The sequence below is a fragment of the Rhopalosiphum padi genome, chromosome 2 (assembly GCF_020882245.1).
Source record: "Rhopalosiphum padi isolate XX-2018 chromosome 2, ASM2088224v1, whole genome shotgun sequence".
In the NCBI taxonomy this organism is placed as follows: domain Eukaryota; kingdom Metazoa; phylum Arthropoda; class Insecta; order Hemiptera; family Aphididae; genus Rhopalosiphum; species Rhopalosiphum padi.
In genome coordinates, this window is record NC_083598.1 from 15,728,253 (window position 1) to 15,752,850 (window position 24,598).

General features: G+C 24.7%; 2 protein-coding genes across 2 annotated transcripts in view; one reads left to right on the forward strand and one right to left on the reverse strand.

Moving 5' to 3' along the window:
- The window catches only part of LOC132923049 (uncharacterized), a 225,397-nt gene that overhangs the window by 158,141 nt on the left and 42,658 nt on the right, over positions 1-24,598 (forward strand). The window lies entirely within an intron of this gene.
- Positions 1-24,598, reverse strand: part of LOC132921523 (uncharacterized) — a 61,094-nt gene that overhangs the window by 34,141 nt on the left and 2,355 nt on the right. Inside the window, exon 2 of the mRNA XM_060984590.1 lies at positions 4,759-5,778. Coding sequence (XP_060840573.1) covers positions 4,759-5,728 — 970 coding nt within the window. The 5' untranslated portion in view covers positions 5,729-5,778. The remainder of the gene's footprint in view (positions 1-4,758; positions 5,779-24,598) is intronic.

Consider the following 24,598-nt stretch of genomic DNA (forward strand, 5'->3'; position numbering starts at 1 on the left):
ATTCCAATGCTGATTGATCTTTGTACATTTTACATTATTATTTTTTAATTTAATCATTTTTACCTAGCTTAATTGTTTAGGTATAATATACTAATGCTAATTATATATTGAATAATGTAGATTATATTATAGTTTACTATTTACTGCCAGTACAGACGCCATTGGGATGGTAAATAAATAAAAAGCCGGGAAGTAGGGATAGTATGTTTTGAATATACTTTGTCATTGAGTAGGTATTGAATGTGTTAAAATTGAATTTAATGATAAATCATTGTATACGAATTAATTCTTAATGGAAACGGTCTGTTAGCATATATTTCAAAGGATTTTTCATTAAATATGTATATCACAACTAGTAATCTATTTTTTATTAGAAATACGATTGGCTGGGCTAATTTTTCCAAAAATGAATCGCTTATATTATAATATTTTATCATATTATATTATTATTATTAACTTATAATTCAATACCGCGTACCATAGAACAGTGTGAATAGGTTCGTGATATAAATAGCTTAAGATTATTCTAAATATTTTGAAAGTGTCAAAGTTCCATTGCATACCTATATAAAATAATAATACATGTAATGGTAAAAAGTTTCAAACACTAACGATTAATATTATTTTAAATATAATATAATAACTAAAATCGTTATTATACGTTTAAATATCCAATATCATCAAAATATAAATCACAAACACTTATAAAAAAAATTGCGACTATGTATTTTCAATATTTTTTAATTGCTAAATCAATAGATAATAATTCATGAAAATCCTAGTATTATCAGTTCTCTAAAAGAAGATGACATATACAAATAACCCAAATTAGTTTATCACCCCAGTCAGAATTCAAAATAATAAAAAAAGAAGTATAATTTTAAACAAATTAACTTTGATTAGTCTATTGTAGATAATATTATTAATATTAATTCAATACTTCTTCTGTTTTATTGAACTTTTAAATAAAAATTTATAATAACATATTGTTTTAAAAATACGAATAAAAAGTTTAAAATACTTACAAAATCGTTAATTGATTCAGTTTAATAACTGTTTACTTTTGTTCGATTTTATATTAAATAGATATGATCCTTTGGCATACTTTTGTAATATGTTTTTATTCACTTCAACTTTAAACTTTGAGAAGATTTACTTCTTTTATACATTAACTACAGCTGAATTTCAAGTTTCAATATTAAAGTTCATATTCACTGAATACATTATCAAAGTTTTTCAAGTACTACCTAGTTTTATTTATTTCAGTCAAACTACACATAGCCTAGTATAATACGTATCTAATACCACTCGATAAACTTATTTTATAAAAACCGTAGTAGTCAAGTGTTATAAGTATTAATATTTTCTACTTTTGATTTTTTAGTACAAATTTTATAACGACCTTATTAATGCGTTCAAATCTAGAAAATTCCTGCACATCATTATTTATCGTTAATTCAATCTTATTTAATCTAAATTCTGGAAAAGCCAAAATGTATAATAAACTCAATATAAAATGTATGATTTTTATTTAAATAAATAAAATAAAAATAATACCAGCTATATTTTTTCAAAATTTGTTTATTCATAACATTCGGAATTGTACTTTCAATATAGTTTTAGTCGCCTAAAACTTTTTCTTTAGTAATAAAATCACCTTTAAAAAAATTGTTTATTCAACGTAATAGGTAGTATTGATTATATTTATATATATATACATATATATATATATATATATAACAAATATTAATATTTTAAAAGCACAAAAACGTCTAATTATTCATTTCTTATATCATTTAGTTATAAATTAGTTTTACTTTGAAATTAAATACAGAAAGTTGAATTATTTTATAAAAAAAAAAACATTTATTATTCATAAACAAGAATACTTTTTACCTTTCTAACTTAACAATCGATTTTTTTCTAAATGACCTAAATTGTACATTTTTATCATAACTTTCTTACAAAAATAACGTTATAATTATATGTATGGAACCTTCAACTTAAATTGAATAAGTATCTATTTATACTTCCTTTTAATAAACTGTATAAGCTTCATAACTTTTTAAATATAGTATAATATATTTTTAAAATTCGATAACTATCACGTTCGAGTTTAGTTTACTAACATGCTTTTGTGAACATAACCTAAAAGCAACAATCTACCCAACATGAATATAACAATATATTTTTATTTTTTTTTATTAAGCACCTACTAAGAAATAATATTATTAAATTGTATACAATTTTAATGCCACATGCCTAACTTGAGGAACTTATACAACAGTAAAGTGCATCGTATTCAATTGCCGCTGATGCCATGAAAACATTCTAGAAAATACTAACACCGACAAAAACGTTGAACAAAAAACTAATCAAATTTACAAATAATTTAATAAAAGAAAATGTGGTAAAATGAAAATCACATGTACAATTTAAATATTAGGAATTATACAGTTAGCAAATAATTGAACAAATAACGACTTAAAATAATATAAAAAATAAATAAATAAAAATATTTTTTAAGCGTATATAATATTTATATTTTAGGTTTTGAATTTCCTTACTTACCATCCTTTTATCTTAAATAATAATGTATTAGTTTTAACAGAGTTACGTAATTTATCTGTATCTTTTAATATAGTGTTACGAATAAGGTTTATAAAAAGAAAAAAAATATTATAACAGTATTTTTTCAAATAATCTAAACGTCTTATTATTGCCAGATAAAATCAATACATTTGAAAATACCTAGCGGAAGCGAAAAACCTCTTCACTCTGCCTTATCAAGCATAACAGTCATGTCGTAGAAATTATTTATTTTAAAACTTACTAGCAACAATTTTGATGAATTGATTTTAGTCTAGTAAAGTTTAAAATCTTACAGTTTTGTGGTGGATAATGTATTTAATCTCTCATAAAAAAAAACATTACCCATTCATGTGATTTAATCTAAAGTAATATGTGTATATCACACGTGCTCAGAGATAAACCGTTGAAAATCATTCCCTATGAATAACTGATTAAAGCATGGCTATAACGCATTTTCATTGTATTTTACCATTATTCACTTCCTGTTTCCTTTTAATTTCATTTTAAAGGGGCTTATTATCTAATAAAAAATTCCTTATAAGCTCCCCTAACAAAAACAAGTCGATTCATATAAAATTCAAATATGAAGCCACGTGAACGGATGTCATTGCGGTAAGGACTTCTATATGAATACACACGTGCCTATTTACCACTCCGGTAAATCGTTCAACCATGAAATGACCATAATATCAATACAAAACTATCAGCTATTATAAGTGCACAAAATATACCACAAATTCTATTTTAAATGCTTTTTTTTTGTTTAATTAAATCGAACAAAGAACCATGCTCATTTCATTATAAATATTACCTATTTTAACGTGTATATGCTTAATGTTTATTTTATTGTCTATATTTATTTTATTCATTGGTTCTTGTCAATGTATTTAAAATATATATTTTTTATAATATAGATTAGTTCAATTGACATAAAATACTCATTATTTCAGAATATTAAAATATTTTAATTGCTAAATTGCAATAATTGAATATATTTTTCTATTTAGCTATATTAAGTATGTAGATTTTGTATGGTATTAAACATTTAAAACTGTTCTAACATTTTCTAATTTTTATTTTTTTTAATAAAAACCTTAATATATCTAAGTATACCTTAGACATACTTAAAAACTATCCTTACAATATATTTTCCAACATTTTTGTATATCTTAAAAAAATATTTTTTTTTATTTAAAAAAACAAGAATTTATCATTTCATTATTAAATTGATTTTTGCAAGGCAAAATTAAAATGAAAAAAGCTGCTTAATTTTTTAACATAATAAATTTCTTGTACTAATTTTAAAAACTTAAGTACTTAGCTATATGTAATTCATTATTTAATATGAAAAGATATTTTTAGTTTTAAAATGTTTTAAATCTTAAAACTAGTCGTTAACGTTTATTAATATCGTACAATTAACTTAGCGTATGTTGCTTGTGACATTATGGCGTTTGGACTCCTGAATGTCAAATGACTTCAGAATAGATTGTATTTGTAATGAAAATCACACAAAAGAAGTAGTTCAGTAATAAAATATATTATTTATTAAGTCATTGAAAACGAAAATATTGAATTATTAAATTGGACAGAAGCCATGTGTCAAAATGTCCGTGTCAACTAGAGGTGTATTTATGAGTTATCAAGGTTCTGGTAGTCGATAAGTATAAAGCGGGAGTCTTACCCTAAAAGCTTATGAAAAATTAAATTAAATAAAAATATTTCACCAATATTCTATTTAATCTGAATGAAATTAAAAGCTTGAATTACAATACATTTTTCTTTAAAAATATCTGTGAATTATTTTTTCATACAAAATTTATTTATTTTTATCATTACTATATTTCTTGGAAAATATTACAATAATAATCTTTTTTATTTTCAAATTTCAAAAAAAATATTTGAGTTAAAAGAGAAAAATTTTAAAGGTTTTATTAATAACCATCAACCTAACAGTAAAATATTAATTATAGATATCAAGACATCCCAATTTCTATATATAACAAAAAAAAAAATTACGAGCGTCATACATATCGTCTGTGATGGACACTAGATATATAGTATTCCAATTATAATATCTATTTAAATATTAGTTTAGTTACTCAATTTCCTAATGCCCAATGATATTTTTTATTAGATTTAAAAAATCGTATTTTTATAACTTACCCGGTTCAGTTGAATTCCTGGTCGATTTTAACTGTGGATCGAAATGAACGCACGACACTGAGCCTATGCTTCCTCTTGGCGTTCTTCCCAAAGACGCTGATTCGGCCATCGGTATACTGCTTCTAGCTGACCGACTCATATTATACGCACCTTCTGATACTACACTACCTCGAGGACTTTTTCCGGGATCTGGTATCAAGCTACCTCTAGGACTCCGATTGGTATCAGGTGTTACTGCCAAACTACCCCTAGGACTTCGATTCAAATCGTAAGCAATGCTTCCTCTAGGTGATCGACTTGGGTCTGGCACCAAACTGTTTTTTGGACTTCTAGACGGATCTAAACCGGCAGTACTTGATCTTGGGCTTCGGTTGAAACTTTCCACGTCTAATCGCAGTCCAGACCGTAATTCCGAATAATCATCCTCTGGCACCATACTACCTCTCGGACTTCTCGGGCTTCTTGGATCTGGATGCTCACATGTAAGACTATGCCTAGGACTCCGATTAATATCAACTTCAAGTCTTGAAGGACTAGACCGTGTATATGAGTCTTGTTGTTCGTCTGGCAATAATCGTGGGGGCTTTCGATGATCTGATGGTACCAAACTCGTTCGCGGACTTCTTGACATATCTGGAACCAAACTATTTCTAGGACTCTTATCAATATATTGTACTTTAGATTCAGATACAAAACTTGGTCTGGGACTTCGTTTATGTGTATATTCAAAGAACTCCTCCTCCGGTGATACTCTAGTTCTTTGTCGCATTTCGAATCCATCGGATGGTGACGTAGCTGCTATACTAGCTCTTCTATGTTGTCCACTATGCTGTGGTGACTGCTGGGTCTGTTGCCTCCCCCCTTCTGTGAGTCTCGATGACTGACTTTCCAGATTAAACGCCACACTGGTTCGACGTGAGTCATTGTTGGCGGCACGCCGCTTCCTTGATGATGGAGATCTCTGAAGCATTATGGCATCTACGCCGTTCACAATTCACAATAAACTGCACGATATGTTACCTAATATCAAACAAAAACAGATCAAGATTAGTATACTTTATCATGGTATAAAAATAATTGAAAAAATTTGTTTAAAGATCTAGGTTAAGTGATTACTAATGATTTTAATTATAACATAAATAAATGCAGTAACCTTCATCCTTGAACAACTAATATTAAATTACATTGTTCTCAAATATTCATATACCGACTTTAAAAAAAAAAATCAAATCAATTATATTTTGATCTTATATACAATAATATATTACTTAGTTAATTCCAATTTTTTTTTTTATATTCTTGTGGTGGTTAAAAATGTTGAAATATAAATAATATAAATGATAAATCCATTTAAATTATGCATACAAATAATAAAAGAACATTATAATTAATAAAAAAATAATGCATTTATTTAAGCCACACTTACCATTAAAAGTGTCACTTTTTTTATTTCTATAGTTTATATCTAATATTGTATAGTAAAAAGGTTTTTACTTATTTGGTAAGCGGCAATAAATTAGCTTTACATTCAAAATATAATAATTCATTCATGTATAATAATAAAATACAATATTTCTAAGTATAGTTAATATGATTTTTTATAAATTATATTAATTTGTTCATATGATAACAATTTAAATGTAAATACTTATCACTAAAATTAACATAATACATATCGAAAATGAACTTTTTTTACATTACCCACTTAATCTTTATTTAAAAAACTAACTCTCAAATTTTTATATAAAAAAACAATATTAAACATTATGTAGAAAACCAATTGCTATAATTCTTGTGTTACCACACTTTTAATCGATTGAAAATTATACTTAGTCTAACGTGGAACTTATTTTTATTTTCTCATTAGAGTATCCTTAGTGTAAGGATAACCAACCATACTTTTTTATAACTCAAAAAGTTTCTGCAGAACAAATAATTCATTTTTAAACGTATACTCTTGATTTTTCTCAGGATCTAAAATAATAGAAACTTAAATTATCTGGATTATTAAACTATCAAGCTTAAAGTTTTATAAATTGTTCAACATTATTTATAACCATATATATAACTAATATGTTTCTATTGTATGAGATTTTTTTAAAGTTTATTTTCAAAGTTTAGTATTTGTTACCTTAATATGAAACTTTGAAAAAAAAATCAACTAGTTTGAGTTATTAATCAAAATTTTAAATCGAAAAAATGTCTGTATTAAAATACTATTGACCGTATACAATATTGAGTCAAACTGAAATTTAATTATAAACCACTCATATAATAAATATATGAAAGGTGTTAGTTTACTCGAATAAGTGATAATCGTATCAGTGCCTGTCACAAACAGAAATTAGTGGTTTATCTTCTTCAATAATTTTCACATCAAAAACAACAATCTGAAAATTTATAAATTTATAATCCATTTAAAATTTAAATAAATAATTCTCGGAATTTATGTATCTGTAAATATTATTACTTATATTTGTATTAATTTTGATATTAGGATTATTTTTACGCATAAAGCTAAATTTTGTTTGCTATTCATGCTATATCTGTGGTTATAAGCCTTTTTAAATATTTATTTCAAAAGGGACAATAACCGCAGTTGAGCAGTTCGATGTTTAAGCCAGCAATATATTTTATTTAATTATGGATTTTGAAACTCGTATTATTTTTTATGGATGAGTGAAATCTTTAACAGTTTGATAAATAGTATAAAGGTCATATAATTTATTATTTTAATAGTTATTGTTTTTTCTTCGTTATTATAGATGAATTATCTTGATCAGGATTATTAACATAAATCTATCAAATTCCGGATTATAATCAGAAACAAATTATTCATGGCGTACAATTACAAATCATATTACAATTTACACAATTTTATGTAGCTATATCACACTTATACACATATTAGTACAAATATAATATAAGGTTCAATCAAAAACTTAATAAATGTGACACTAACGACAAAGGCACTTAATATTTCAATGCTATTATAGACTGAATTTTATAACTTATAAAAATATATTACATTAAAACAATACTGTCCTAATTTATGAATCAAAACCAATGAATTAGGGGAGTTTCCAACTCTCAGATTTGTACCACTCGAATAGTGTTTTCATACCTATCTCACAGTCACAGATCCACACGACTCATACAAAATAAGTATTATATTCAACGGGGATCACGGTGTTGAGCCGACAACTAATAGGCCGACAGGATATCAGGCCGAAAGTGTCTCTAAAAATTCTAATTTATATGTTTAAAAATAAAAAATGTATTACTAAATTACAATATATTATTAATATAATCGTCTAAAAAATATTCGTTTTAATAATACTAAAAAAAAAAAATTTAATTTATAGCTTTATATTATAAGCTTTACTTTATAGAAAATCTATGGTAGTCTTATTAAATTTATCATCAATAATATTATTTAACAGTTTCTTATTTTTGATTATAACATATAGCCATTTATTAAAAGTTTGCTGTTCAACAAAAAAAAAACTACATTATTATACAATAAAATACGACAGCACAAACATCACTGATTCAAAATAACATTAGAACATAACATAAATGTATAATACTGGTTCGATATCTTATCTCAAATAATTTCTTTGATAAATATCGGTATCATTATTATTTGAAAATGTTGGATATAGGTACATAATATAATATCTTTATCGTAATAATAATACCCAACGTCGGCTCAATGGCTGTCGGCTCACCGTTCTAGTCCCATATAATGCTTACTGTATTTTCAAAGACTGGCAACTGATTAATATATATGTTGTCAAAATTAAAGTTACATGATAATTGTAACGTTTAATATAGTATTTCAAAAACTTAAAATAAATTTTATAAATAAAAAATATTTATGTATATTGTATAACATAATATGTATAATAGTATTAAAGAGCACTAGCTGTATTTATATAATAATACTCAACACTCCGTATGTAGAATGGCACAATTGATGAACTTGGTAGAATGGCTTATTATTTTTTTTTGGCAAAAATAATTTAGTTTTAGATTATTGTACATTAGTTTTAAAATTAAAAATGGATAAATAGGTAGCATTAAAAATAATTTTTTTAATAATTATTTTATTTATTTAAATATGTTTTGCATTTAATTGTCAAAGTATAGATATAAGATATTTTATGAAGTCACTCAAAAAATCTTTTACTGCAAACGTTACACTGTTTTCAGTCAGGAACTCAATATTATTATTTAGATGGAAAAAAAATTATGTGATCAACATTTGAATATTATAGTTATAATCTTATAAAGAAAATTAAATTTTTCAATTTAAATTTCAATAATTATTATAAAGACATTTAGTACATAAGTGTAACTACATTAAAAATAAATATTATAAGTATTTAAATTTTGTTCTATTTTCAAGTTCAAAGTACATTTATTTCACATTTATATAAAAACATTAATATTATTAAAATGAAATAATTTAATAACAATAGAACACTAGACATGATTTTATTAGAAATATTACAGAACGAAATAAATTTAACATATGAAATATTAATGGTTTATTTATTCAGTAATTTGTTACATTTTGTACGTCTTCTAACGCTAAGCTCTAGTTATAATTATAACTCAAAAAACCTGTCATACTACACCCTAAAAATAAATTCAAGTAAAATATTTAAAAAATGATAATTAAAAAATACCTACTAAAAATTTTTATTGATAATTTATATGATACGTTTGTTGAAATAAGTAGACACCGATTAGAATTATTCAATTTATAAAATACATAATTACAAATTTAAGTTACCTATTTATGCAATACATAACTGATTCTAAAACGAAAAGCACATAAATTAACCAGTTAAAAACATTGAATATATAATACACTGGTATTAATTTTATTTATGTCTATAAAGAGGTCAAAAGTCCAACATTTTGTTTCATTAATTCTTCATTTTATAGTGTCACTTCCCTGCTGTTAAACAAATTGCAATGCCATTCGATATACTACATTATTGAATAACAGTTACAGGCACTGGATCATCAAAATATTCAAGGTTAAATTGACATATTCAAAAAAAAAAATGATATTATTAGAAATATCAATTGAAACTTTAAAAAAAATAGTATTGATTACACCTAAAATAGTGTAACAATTTCTATGTTTATTAAAAAGGTAAATATTGAAAAAAAATGTATGTTGGCTGTTTCGTTTTCAAAAAATATCTCTTATAAAACTACATAATTCAATAAATTAGTTTTTAGTCCTATTCAAAATTTTCAGTATAAATAATATTACTGTATTAGGTATCTCATGAAATAGATAAGCATTTTACAATTTGAAATAAAATAATAAAATTGCTTCAATTACAATAAAGACCTATGCCATATCATTTTTTTTTTTAAATTTATTTTAGCAATTCGCATAATGTGTAAATAATAAATCTAGATTTACAAAATAGTTTTTTTTAATTTATAAAATAAACATTAAATATATATATTATATATAAATATGTTTCTAAAATAAAGAAATTTTATGTAGCATAACGCTTTTTGGTCTAAATAAAAGAACACTTAGAAACCCTAGATACGTGTATTACATACATCAATGTTAGAAAATTATATAATTAATTATAACTGATATCTTATGTGACTTTCTTGGTATTCCTTCATTAATCAACCATTTATCTTAGATTATGTAAATTTATATTTTATTTCCTTTGCATTTATCCACCCACATCACCATATCTAACTCCACATACCTCCCTCGTCGCTTTCTTATTCTTGTTTCTATTACAGACAGTAATGGCATATATTCATAGTCGTGTCATACACCAAGCACACGCGTCTAAATTAAATACAGAGAGGCAGCGACGCCCCTGTATGACGATGACGGTTATGACGGCCGTAAGAAAATCACGTCGAAACGTTAATTAAAACGACAATACGCGGCCACCACTAATGTTAAATTTGACCCCGCTTTGCACCTCGTCACGTGTTAACGCCAATGTTGATTTAACACCATTTCCTACATTGATTTCCTGTCAAACAACTATTTTGTTTTCTGATAGGTGTTTAGAGCACAATTATGGAAATGTTCAGTATTGTGATTGGTACATTAACATTTTAGCTACGAATGACCAACGATCATTGCTATAATAACCTTATATTTCTATTTATTTAGATCTGTGTAGTAAGAGTGGACAATTAAAAGTACAATCGTGTTTGTTATCTCCGTCTTTCAGACGTACTACTTGGAATATTTGTGTTCAGCAGTTCCAATTTTGTCATGTTAGTTTTAATATTAAAGTAAATTTACCTGTTATTAGACTTAAAACTTTAAAAATAAGAATATTATTTGTGTTTTTGCGAAGGGTTTTAGCAAAATTTGAATTTTAAATCTAAATATAAATATCTATGTGACCTATTAAGTTTTAAAAATATTCTTATCTAACAGAAAAATTTACAAACCGGTAATGTTCTTGCCATGTTACAATGTTCTAAAATTGGTCAATGCACTTTAATATTTAAACTTACAACACAGACACAAATTTGCTAAGTTGTACGTTTGTAACATGAAGACAACACATGTTAAGACATGAAATCCTCTTGATTGAATAATGCATTATGTACCAATAAAAATATCTACGTATATACTCGTGTATAATTTATATATATATTAATGTGCAATCTGACGTTCAATGTTAACGATATATTGAAAAAATACATAAAATAAACTAAATAAATGTGATATCTGACAACCATTAGGGTATTACATTTATATAATATATGTAGAAATATTTAAATTTTCTTTCATGTTAAGTTTCATCTTAACTACATTATAAGTAAAAATGCCTAATATTAATTTGTGTACAGAAATCGAATACTCTGTTTAATTAAAATTATTTTTGAGATCCAGTTATGAGCTAATTAGCTAAAATATAAGTATTTCAACAATATATAAATGGAATATTTAAAATAAATACATTCAGTGGTGTATTTACAACTTGTTTTTTTTTTTTTTTTTTGAGGGGGTGAAAAGTTTATCACATTATATAATTATATATTTATATAGTAATTTATAAAATTTATAAAGCTTTTTGTTTTTATTTGCTAAATCATCAATTCTTGGGGAAAATGGTAACCCCCAGCCCTCCCCACCGTAACGCCACTGAATATATTATATTTACGATGACAGCAATTTTATATGTTATACTTATATTCAAAACTTTTTATGTGGAATCTTAACAACTCAAAATTTAACCTTAGTCATAATTTTTACAACAACATTTTAAGTAGATGTTATGGTTTTTATTTTATCAATAATAATGTGAAAAAAAATATTGTTCAAGCTGGGGAAAACGATACTATAAATAAAAAAAGGTTATATATTTCTTTCGCTATACGCATATTCATAAACCATTTTCCGACATTGCTTAAAACCAATAATAAAACTTACCCCCCTTCCCCCCCCCCAAAAAAAATAGCTAAAACAACTGATAGATGAAAATTCAATAGATCTACCTCATATAATGATCACAGAATAAATTTCCGAAGTCCAATGGACTTGTTTAAATGACATAAACCTATATATATATATATATACATATGTGCTTTAATAAAAAAAATTGACATTTTCGAACATAATATACAAAAATTACTTTTAGAGTATAATATATGCTAGAAAACTATAAGAATCCCCGCGAAATCTATACAGAAACTTCTAAAATCAACGATGGAGAAGGTTTCTCAATAGTATTCACCAATAAAATACTGCTGTACAAACTTCCCGATAACTAATATTTATGTGTGCGATGCAAACCATAATTGATAAGAAACATACAAAATATATAATACTCAGAAACACACAAGGTAGATACTCTCAATAATTGTATACCATATGAAATTACAACAAAAATGAAAAATCGAAATATTAATAGTAGCGATATCGAAACTAAACAAACAAATAGTATTATTTATATAGACACACAAGCATTAAAGGCAATTAAATAGCAAGAAAAACAAACAATAGAAAACATTTTATCTATCATCTAACTATTAAATAAAAAATGTATAAAAACAGTATGTTAAACAAATGTCAGCAATTATAGAGAAAACAAAATATACAATTAAATCAAATTATAACAACTATCACTAAATGGAGAAAATCAATTTTTATACAAAATTTAAAAAAAATATATAACTAATAGTCATACATTAACATAAGTTATTACCAATAAAAAATGAATATTCAATTATTTAACGGCTCTTTTAATACGGATTTAGACGCTTCATTTTATATGTGTATATCTCACGCCTGTTTTAACAAATAAACGACAGACTTTTTAATTGAAATTATCAAATGTTTTTCACAGTATATTTAACAATCATACAATATTCAATATTGTTTTACTCTTTTTAGAAATATAAATTAACATTTTTATTCTCATAAATATTAATCATATTATTAAACAAATATATACAATTATTTCACATTTAGTAGCCAACAATAATATTTTCAGTAGTCATATATAAAATTATAAAATTATTATTATTATTTAATAATTTAATTTTGATTTATTCTAACATTTATTCAAACCATTGTATTCATATTTAGCTTGTATTTCCATTTTCTATGTAATAGTTTATCGAAAAATACACATTTTCATGACACGTAAGAAATTTAAATACTTAATGACTCGTGTTAATTAAACAATGTCATATAATTAATTAATTTCAACATAGTTTGGGATATTGCATAGTTTTTGTTAATTTCGTTGTTATTTTGTTTTATGACATAATCTTATCCCCTAAATTTTCATCCTCATATTCAATAATTTCTTCTTCGTTCATTTATAGTAGGTCATCCTAAACAATAGACTCTTTCACATAACATCAACGTATTATGTTTTGAATACTTAAGGGTTTAATAACCCTAGTATAGTATAGGACATGATTAAGTTACAACAATTAGTTTTTACTTTAAATGGATAATTTTTTTTCCTCGTTTAGTATAATTTTAATATTTGTCCATAAATACAAATAAATAAGGTCTTAAGTGATCACTGATTACGTAAAACATATGGACTTTAATATTATACATAACTCTATACTCTAATTCAAACCTTATTACTAGATAAACTCATTACGATGTTTTTTAAAATGTGTTAATAAAACTATTAGATTCGTGGACAAATCCCCTTAATACATTTCCCCGTCAGACATTTTCCCGCTACCGTTTCCCAGTCCAGTAATTTTCCTCGTTTATCGTTTTATGGTATAAAACAATTTATTTTAATTACACACTGTATACGTTTATATAGTTTAAATCTGCACCTGTATATGGAAAAATTAACTTTGATCTATATTTATTCTTATAGGTTTTATCAAACAGTTGTACCTATAAAGATAATAAACATTATCCTAGAATCTATATCCGGTATACACGAGCAAAACTAAAAAATTGATATAATCGAACAGTTTCTCAATTTTTGAAAAGGGACTATACGAAAAATGAAAAAAAAACTTATTGGAAATGCATTAAATATAATATGTAAAAGTGTCGTGGACGGGCACATACAATAAAGGATGAAATCGTTCTGCACAAAAACACACCAAACATAACAGAAATTAGTACTAAAACTATTCTAAACAAGTTGAAAGAGAGCATCCAGTCAAGTAGCTTTAACATCTCGTCGTGTGTGTGTTACTAAAATAGTAAATACATGATGTATTACCCAATAAAAACTAATGAGTCATGTAATACATTAAAGTTGAGTGTATTATGAAAACAATTCAACAATATAAAATTCATTTAATAACAATAAAAAATATATTAGAGGCAAAAAATAAAATAATATATCTTAATTATAAAATATAGAATAATATATTTCCTATAACGTAAAAACTACTAAATTATTTTTACACATTTTTAAAACATCACTTTTATTCGTCAAAACTTCAAATATTGAAAAACGAGAAAATTATTTTGAACGGTACTATTAATAAGTACTTTTGTTGTTTTAAAGAAAGAAATATTTTGATAGTAAAAATCTAAAGCACCTACCTCAAAAATTTTTTACAAAATCATTTTAACCCTACGTGTTTCTTGTCGTTCAATATAAATATTACTGATACATATTTTTAGCACCTAACTAAATCTTTTGATAAATCCATTCAAGCGTTTTTTGGCAATCAGTTGTATAAAAGAAATAAATGTTTACACAAGTTGTAAATCAATGTTTTTATTTTATTTCAGACTTTTAAAGACGATAGTGTCTTTGAATAAAACATGTGAATCGAAGATTCAGAATCGGTTGAAACAGAAACATGTGACAAATCTTACACCCTTACAAAGTCGTATATGATGCATCACCCTCACACACCATTATTCACATAAATAATGATGTAATGATGATGATACTCTAATACTCTGTATTATTCATTCTATTAAAAACAAATTGAGTCGACTTTCATCGACAATAACAACATAACACATGATAGTTATATTATATAATTTGAAATTCTTTGCTATAATTTTAGATATCTAAATCTTTAATAAAACAATATTTACGTTTTGTACATGATGTTATGTCCTTAATCATGAGTTTAAGAATATTGGATTATAATAGGCACCACATTTTTACAAGTAATACTATTCACTTTATTCATATTTAGTATTTACCTTACCCCATTTATAGTATTTGACATTTGTTATTATTATTTAAAGTATACCTAATTTATTAAATTATCAACAAAAAAAATTAAATACTAATTTTTAATAATATAATTAGAGTAACAAAATAATGACATAACATAATATATTAAAACTTCAAGTTTTTGTAACTAAAATTACAAGATTTATAAAATTATAATATATAATTAAGATTCAGGATGTATAAAAATATTTAATAGAAGGTAGTTGTATTCACCAAGCATTATCACCCTCGTTTTTAAATTCTGAGCAGAGCAATAAATGTGTTTTCAAGAACATTACTTATATTTTGCTTACAACAATTAAAAAGTTTAGAATAAAGACATATACATTTTTTTATGAAAATTTAAAAATAAAATTTGTCAAAATCAAAAATTATTTTATAGATACTTGTATAGTCTGACGACCATCTCCGCTCAGAATCATTTGTCAAAATATACAATGATTTGTTATTGAATTCAAATTAAACACATCCATTACAATTTACAATAGTCTACTCGATGACGATGGTACACATTACAATTATACATATATGGCTATACAGCAAATCTACATCCCCCCCCCGGTTTTCTGAATTAATAATGGAATTAATGTATTGGAATTGTTATGTATATACCTTATTTTAAAATACTTATATTCTGTACGCAATTATTCTTATTACATAAAATTTAAAAACTCAGAAAAATTGAAGTAAGCGCACTTTGTAAATCACCCTGTATACTATGTACAGTACTTATAACTGTATAAAAAACAATTGATATAAACCTTGTGATACAATTCACTCATACAGATACAACGTATATAACTCAAATGGGACTATGGTTTCCTTAGTTTTACCCTTTATATAATATAACATTGTTTAAATGTATACACGACATTGTATGAATATTTTTTTATGTTAATAAGCCAGGACATAATTAATTCACCGCACGATTTTTCTCTATAAACATTGAGCAAGTACAAAATATATAAATTTAAGTAAAAATCATGAACTTTTACAAAAAATAATAATAATAATAACATTTTCATCATGCAAATGTAATAATAAAAAAGGTGGACAAGTGGATATCGCTCTGCTGTATAGTAGAGATGGAGAGTAGGTCACTATAATGGATGTGTTAAATTTGAATGCAATGACAGGTATCATTTTATACGAAAAACGATTCTGAACGGAAAAGATTTGACAGTCTTGGATAATTAGTAGGATATATTATATTATTACTTATATTTAAATTGTAATATACCGTTATTTTACTCGATTTCGCAAAAAAATAAATTTCATACGCTCATTAAATGTTTTCTATATTGACGCTAGAATTTTTTTTTTACAGTTAGTTGAAGGAAAAGTTATGGATAACTTTGTATTTGGCTTTTTAAGCTTAGATATAAATTACAAAAGTTTTATAAATTTTCAACTTCAAAATTCCTTGCAAATTTTCGTGATTTTGACATATTTCGTAAGCATTTGAACTTTAAATGCTTATAAACAAAAATTGGGACTAACGATTTTTGATTTTTTTTACTATATGATTATATTCAACTATTATATTATATTAATTTATTATAAACCTTGTATTAAATTTTAAAGAATTTTTGGATAGCCAATTTTATAGTCATTTCAAAAAAAAAAACTTAGAAACATAAAAAATTTCAATTGTCTATAATTAACTTAAAAAAGGTCAAAATATTTTGAAAATTTAATTATAAATAGATAACGCTAATATAAACATTTCGTGATAATTTCAAGTATTTACAATGATTCGTTTTTGAGTTACAGCAAAATACAAAAATCGATTTTGTCAAAAACTGATTATCCGTAAAAATTTCTATTTTTCCGTCACTTTTTTAGGGTTTTTCCTAACGCTTTTGAAAACTGTTGAAAATTGTTTACTTTTGACCCCCAAAGTACCAACTAGATGAATTTTACTTTTCAAAGAGGGGCCTAAGTCAAAAATCAAAACATTATTTCTACTCCAAAACATGATGACAGACACATAAATAAAAAAAATAAAAACATACATCGTTGTAAAATCAATACATTCCTCACTTCATTCAGAATCTAAAAAATATTTGATTAGCTTAATAATGAAAAATATAATTTAACACATCATTATAAGTTGTGTATACTTTTTTTAAATATATTATAATAATGCTAAAAAACAATTTAGTGCAATGTATAATGTATAGAAACATAACACAATATAGGTATATATATTTATTAAATAAGATTTAAACATAAATTCCTTATAATAATATAAGTTTATAATTTCGTTATGATAAGGCAAATTATATATATATATATATACTAATTGTGCCTCAATGCAATTATTGTTCTTCAAAAAACTTGGAGTAGATATATTAAAATGCATAGCCTAACCTATAATACATAACCTAGAATACAAGATACCTAGATTTTTACTGTAATAATGTAATCTTGTAAAAATTAAATACATTTTTAAAAATAGTTCCAAATTATTTTTATTAATTTAAGGTTGTTTACTTCCTATTATTTTTCAATTAATATAAAAACATTTAGTTCAGAGATGTTAATCTAATACATATTTTGTATCAATTCAAATCAAAAAAATTTAATGCATTCAAGTTTTAAAATTAAAAATGTATTGGATGTTCTTATTTGAAAATATTATTTCAAACTCTCTTATTTATTATAACTTTGAAATTTTTATAAATAACAAAAGCCACTATTTTGCACCAAATTCCAAGGTGAATAATTTACGATACGAATAACCAAACTTACCCGACAACTTTTTCTTATCCAACTTATTAAAAATTATTCTGCAATTATTCTTAAATTAATAATCCATGGAAATTGCATGTCTCTAGACCTAGAGTCTTGGATAATTACTTACAATTATTTTATATAATTATACTTCTAATTATAGTAAAACTTTTAAATGCAAATATGTAATAACAAAATGTATATACATGTGAAAGCTAAAATATTTACAGTTTAAGTTAATACTTGATGTCCATATTAAATTATGATCGATGAATTAAATACTATAAAATCGTGTATTTCAGTACATATATCAAAATATATTAAACCACAGCCTCCAAAAATGTAAACATTATTAATTTAATAAGTACTTTGATAAGTTTTGAAAAACAAATAAACATAATACACAGTCAAATTCAGATCGTCATTCACATTTTTCACTAAATTCTATAGTATATAGTTACATTTAAATTATTGTATGGGTGGTTATTTAAAAAATATTTATTGTAGAAAAATTTACATGACCATAACCTTTCGACTTAATAAACGTATACAAATTAACTGCATGATTTTTAAAATAAAAATTAAGGGATAAACAATAGAGTAGATGGATACCTACTATTATTTTGAAGCGTTTAAATAATATGTGAAATACAATTGTATAGTGTGTATAATATAGACTAATATAAAATATATTATATTATATAAATTATCAGATAATACAGTTGGGTATAAATGTATAACAATAATTAATTATATACAAGCACCTACTTTATATTTAATCAGCGGGTATAATATATAATAACAACAATAACAATTATGAGGGATTAGTACTGAATCCTGAACTTTACAAAGATAATTTAATCAAGTAGATAAGATCCGGTAAGAATTACAATTTTTTTACCTTTACAATGTCATTCATATTTTATAAAGTTATAAACCATTATGGTATATTGTATATAGTACAATTCAATACATAACGATTATAGGTACTAATAATATTACACAAACACAATATCAGAGTATTATAAAAACTCTGTACAATTATAATCCTATCCATATACAGTAACGAAACTGGTAAAGCAATATATTCAGTATTATAATTAAGTAACGTGGTCTGCGTGTTCCATTCTGGCATAAAAAATCCCCGAGGACTTATTAGTTTAGGTACATGTTATATATGACGGTAGTTAGGGTAAGTTTCGTTACCGTCTGTTTAACGTAAGTAGAAGTTAAATTATTTTCTTCCATACAATGTTTGCTTTTTATAATTATAAACCCACGTTTCTTATAATTATAACTGCTCAGTACTATAACAATTATATCCAGACACGCTTATAGTTGTTCAAATACTTCAGTTACAATATTGCACTACAAACTTTTTAGGTAGATATTTATTTTCATAAAACTTTTAAATTTATATATTTATAAACATTTTCTGTAAAAATTGTCATATTGTATAGGTACGTACTTACAATTTCTTTTAACCCATTTCTTTCAAAACATTCAAAATTTAATAATGATATTACTAACTAATAAAAGTAATACGATTTAGATAGATTTAACATAATGAAATAAATATCACGGAAATACATAAGTACGCAATAACTGTAATACATCTATAAATTGGTCCTTCACAACGTTGCTCGTGATAAATGAAATGCCCGTGGATTTACCTTGTCTTAAACTCTATTAAATTTAAACTAAACATATTTTTAATAATAATTTAGATAGTTATGATGAGTTATGACCACACATAAAATAAAAGTCTAAACTTAAAATTTACGTAACCAAGACAACCCTATACAAACAAAGAATATTCGTTTTTCTAAATTTTATACCATCAACGTATTCAATATTCATTATTTCAATAGTATTTTACAATATAGTTGATAATGTATGTCTACAAAAATTAGTTAAATATTCCTTAGTTTCAGAAAATCCAAAAATAAATATTGTCACGGCTTTCCAATACATATCAATTATATATAATATATATAGGTAAATATACTAAAACTGTCAGAAGTCAAAACGACCCAAATTACAATCGTTTCTATAGAATAACCAATTGGTCTCTGATAATCGAGGGTTACGAGTAAAAAATATATCTACCTATATGCTACATGGTGCAAAATACAAACAAAATGAAGAACATTAAAGAATCGCACGAAAAAGTTTACTCAGTGTATATCATATATATTCATTCATTCGTGTTCTGTGTGTGTGTGTGTGTGTGTGTGTGTGTGTGTGTGTGTGTGTGTGTGTGTGTGTGTGTGATATAGGTTTTCTGAACCTTCGAAACTGAGTCCTAAATGACGCCACACATCAATAATACAACGAGCTCACGTCGTCCAAGTATCTTCACTACAGAGACCTAGCTGCAGCAAGAAACGTCATCTATATTGCCAATAATAGTGTCACAAGATTTTATTATTATCCTCCAAGGTCTTTGTTCGGGGAAAACACATAAACTATAAGAGCATACGATACATTGCAAGCCACCACTGATAAATTGTATTTTACCTCATATTTTTCCACACGACAATGAATATTACTCTTCAGTTACATTCGACTTCACTAGCATTACATTATTTTTGTTTTGAAAATTTTAGCAAATTGTTAGAAAAATAATTAATCCTATCTTAGAAAATAGATTGGTTTACACTTTTTTAAAAACTCAAAAGTAATTAAAATGTTCTCGCTTCGACTTTTCGTTACGTTACACGCATCTTGGAATTTTGTCTCAATTATACAAATTATGCATCATTTTACGTCCTGGTACTTTTTTTATACTCAACTTGTTTTATTTTTGACTATAGCACTACTCTTATTGTGGCTTGTATAACTATAAATAAATATAATAATGAATATAAAATAATAATAATAACAAGAATATAGTTGTTGAAAATCGAATATTGCTTATTCTATTCCGTTTCTCCGATAAATATTTATCTGCGAAAACGCCTCAAAGGTGTATTTATAATCAATTCCTAATAACGTGTTGTCACCTGAGGCTATAAAAATAATTTTCAACGAGTGTGTGGCAAGAGATACTACATAAAAGCTGATAGAAAATCTTAATGTGACGTCAACGTCCGCTTTAAGATTGCAACATCCGAAGTGATACGTCGCAGTAATCTCTACAAGAACTTACGATAAACAAACGCTTGTTAACAACTTTTGTTAAACTCGAATACACTCGCTATATGGGTTGTAAGGAATTGCAATTAAACATATTGTCTAATTAGAGCGAACTGTAAATGCCATCAGTTTTAGAAAATCTAAGTCGCATCGTACGATATTTTACTTCGACCGATATAATATACATATACTGGTATTGGTATATTTACTTATACTTATTATTGTAATATAGGCAACAATAGTACCCATACAGCCGTGTCCACATAATATTTTATTATGTACATTGTACATACATATTATAATCCTGTAGGTATTCGTTCGTCTTGCAAGGTTCGTTTAAAAATCTGATTCTTATTTAATTCAAAAAATACATCAAATAAAATACTTTATCAGGGCGGCATAATTCCAATTCCTCTTTGGAGAGCTTTTAAAAAAGACGTATATCTGATATAGAAACTAAGCCTTAGCCCCTCCGACGTTTTTTTAAATTGAAGTACCTTTATATTTATCAGTTATATATTTAAAAAAAAAATCAAATAGAAGAGTTGCAAGGCACTATATTATAATAAACATTAAACAAATATTAAGTCTTTAACGTTATATTTTAAATTCAAATATCTAAATTGTTTTGTATGCCCCTGTTTTGCCTAAAATTTAAATTGTTTTTAATTAGTTTTAATAATATTCATCAAACATGTGATATAAAATTTATAATATAAATCGTATGATAAACTTAAAATTATTTAACTAAGAGTGTTCAATTATACTAAGACTAAAATGAAACTCTTACTGCTAACCAAAATATTGGGAAAAAACATACTTTTTACACGTCGATAAAATACTTTAAATTGCATAGGTTAGGTCAATCATTAAAAAGTGATTTAATAGGTAAATAATTGTATTCAAATCGGAAGACTATAAAGCTATTGTTGCATCCAAAGATTGCATACCATTATTTTTCTCGAATTTTGTTAGAATATAATTCAAAAATTATGAAGATCCTAAAATTAAATATTGGGACAGTATTTCAATTGATCCTAAGTTAATTGAAGATAATATTTAAAAGCGGTATATTAAATACTATTAATTACTTATATTTGCAAACTGCCTTCTAAAATTAATTTATATTATACTGCCTATTAATCATAATTTAAAATCGAATTACAATGTGACTTTATCAAAAAATGTAGACTGTAGAGTGTGAAATTAAATAAGCTTTAAAATAAATATATAGTGTAAAAACTAAGAACAGTATAAAAAATACATAATTAATACTCTAAAAAAAGTAGTTTAATACTATGTAATTTATTAAAAATCATTGAGAATTTAAATACACATATAAAAACAATTCAAATCAAACAATATAAAAATAATAAATACTATACAACACGATTTATTCTTTTTAAAAACTATAATATATAATCAATATAATTGGAAAATACCTATTACTGTTACATGAAACATATCATCTAAACTCTAAACAAGGATTGTGTACAAAAACCAATTAAATTAAAAAATGATATTTTTGTTTACGACATTTTTAACATTTTGACGAATTTTTGAATTTAAAAAATTAATTTGTTCTACATAAATAAATTATTATGCATATTGAGTATATTATTATATTTTATAACTGAAATCAATAAATTATAGTGATCATAACTCTGAAAAAGTCGTTTTATGTTATTACCTATTAAAGATTAATAAAAAGTGTAGGTACCTTTAGAAAAAATATTAAATAACGATATTTTTAAACGCAGTAACCTATAAGTAGAAGCTATACAAAATATGTAGTAAAAAAATATGTCCATAAAATAGTGGATTTATATTATTAATAACGACGTTATACCTGTTTTTATTGGAGTAAATATTTAAGTATTTTTCATCGTTTTCATTTGACAGGACTAATAAACGTTATGCAAAGGAAATAAGAAATAAATGTTTAAACTTTAATTTGAATTAAGCTCATATTAAATATTAATGGTGTCGAAACAACTTTTTATTAAGGGACACAATTCAAGTAATTTCTAATTAGATTGAACGGTTGCCATTTATGAAAAATTAAATAATCAGCCCATTTATTTGTACAGTTTAAACAACTACCTAGGTGCTTTGTGTAGAATACTCGAATTGTGATAATTTTTTTTATATTTATTTATTTATTTAATTAATTATCATATAGGTACCGACGTAAGTCGTAAAACTTAATATTACAAATATTTCCTGTGAATAATAACAAACATAATATGATAAATAGGTCATTATTACTTAATAGTAGATTGTATATAATGAGAAAGATTTAGAAGTGAATATAGAATATAAATTTAAGAAAATAAAAAAATGTTAAATATAATTTTTATTTGAAAATAATGGATAAAGCTTAAGAATTTCTAGTGTTAATGCTATTCATTTTAAAGCGGATTAAACAAAGTATTTTATTACAACCAATTGAACCTTGTAACAGTTCTTGAAGAAATTTAGAATAAAAATATACGACGGTCAGAGTCGAGAAATATTAAAAAAATTAACAACATTATTATATAAGCCATGGAGGGGTCTGTGGATATTTAATTTAAAAGAGATAAATCGTAAAAAACTATTTTGAACATATTCTAGCATAAGATTTTGTTTTGACGCATTTTTTATCCAGATCAAGGGGCAATAATTTAGATTGGATCGAACAAGAAAGCAATAGAAAGGAATTTCTAAATACCTTTTTATATTTTAAAGGAATAGAATCGAAGAATGAACCACAAGTGCGTTTAATAAATCCTAAGTTACAAAAAGCTTTATTCTTGATAATTTCAGTTTTAAAAGTAAAATTTAATTTAGAATCAAAAACTAAACCTAGATTTTTAAATTAGGGAACAAGCCTCGATATTAGAGTCAGAAATAGCGTAGCTATATTGAAAGTTAATAGTATTTTTTATTAGGTAAAATTTCACACATTTACATTCATTAATGTTTAAAAATAAATGATTCATATTACATTGTAAATTAATAGTATCTTGTTTAAATTGTATTTATTTATTTATGAAATAAACGCTAATCGGCTTTTACAATGATAATGACATAGTAGAAATTATAATATTATTTATATTTTTTTCTAGTTTGGCATCGAAAGCAAAAATAAGAATATTCGAATTAATGATAACATTAGAAAGATATTTTATAAATATATTAAAAAGTTGACAGGTGTTCTCCTTGAGAGAAATTTAAGATATTTAACAATTTGGTAACGTCCAAATAGAAAT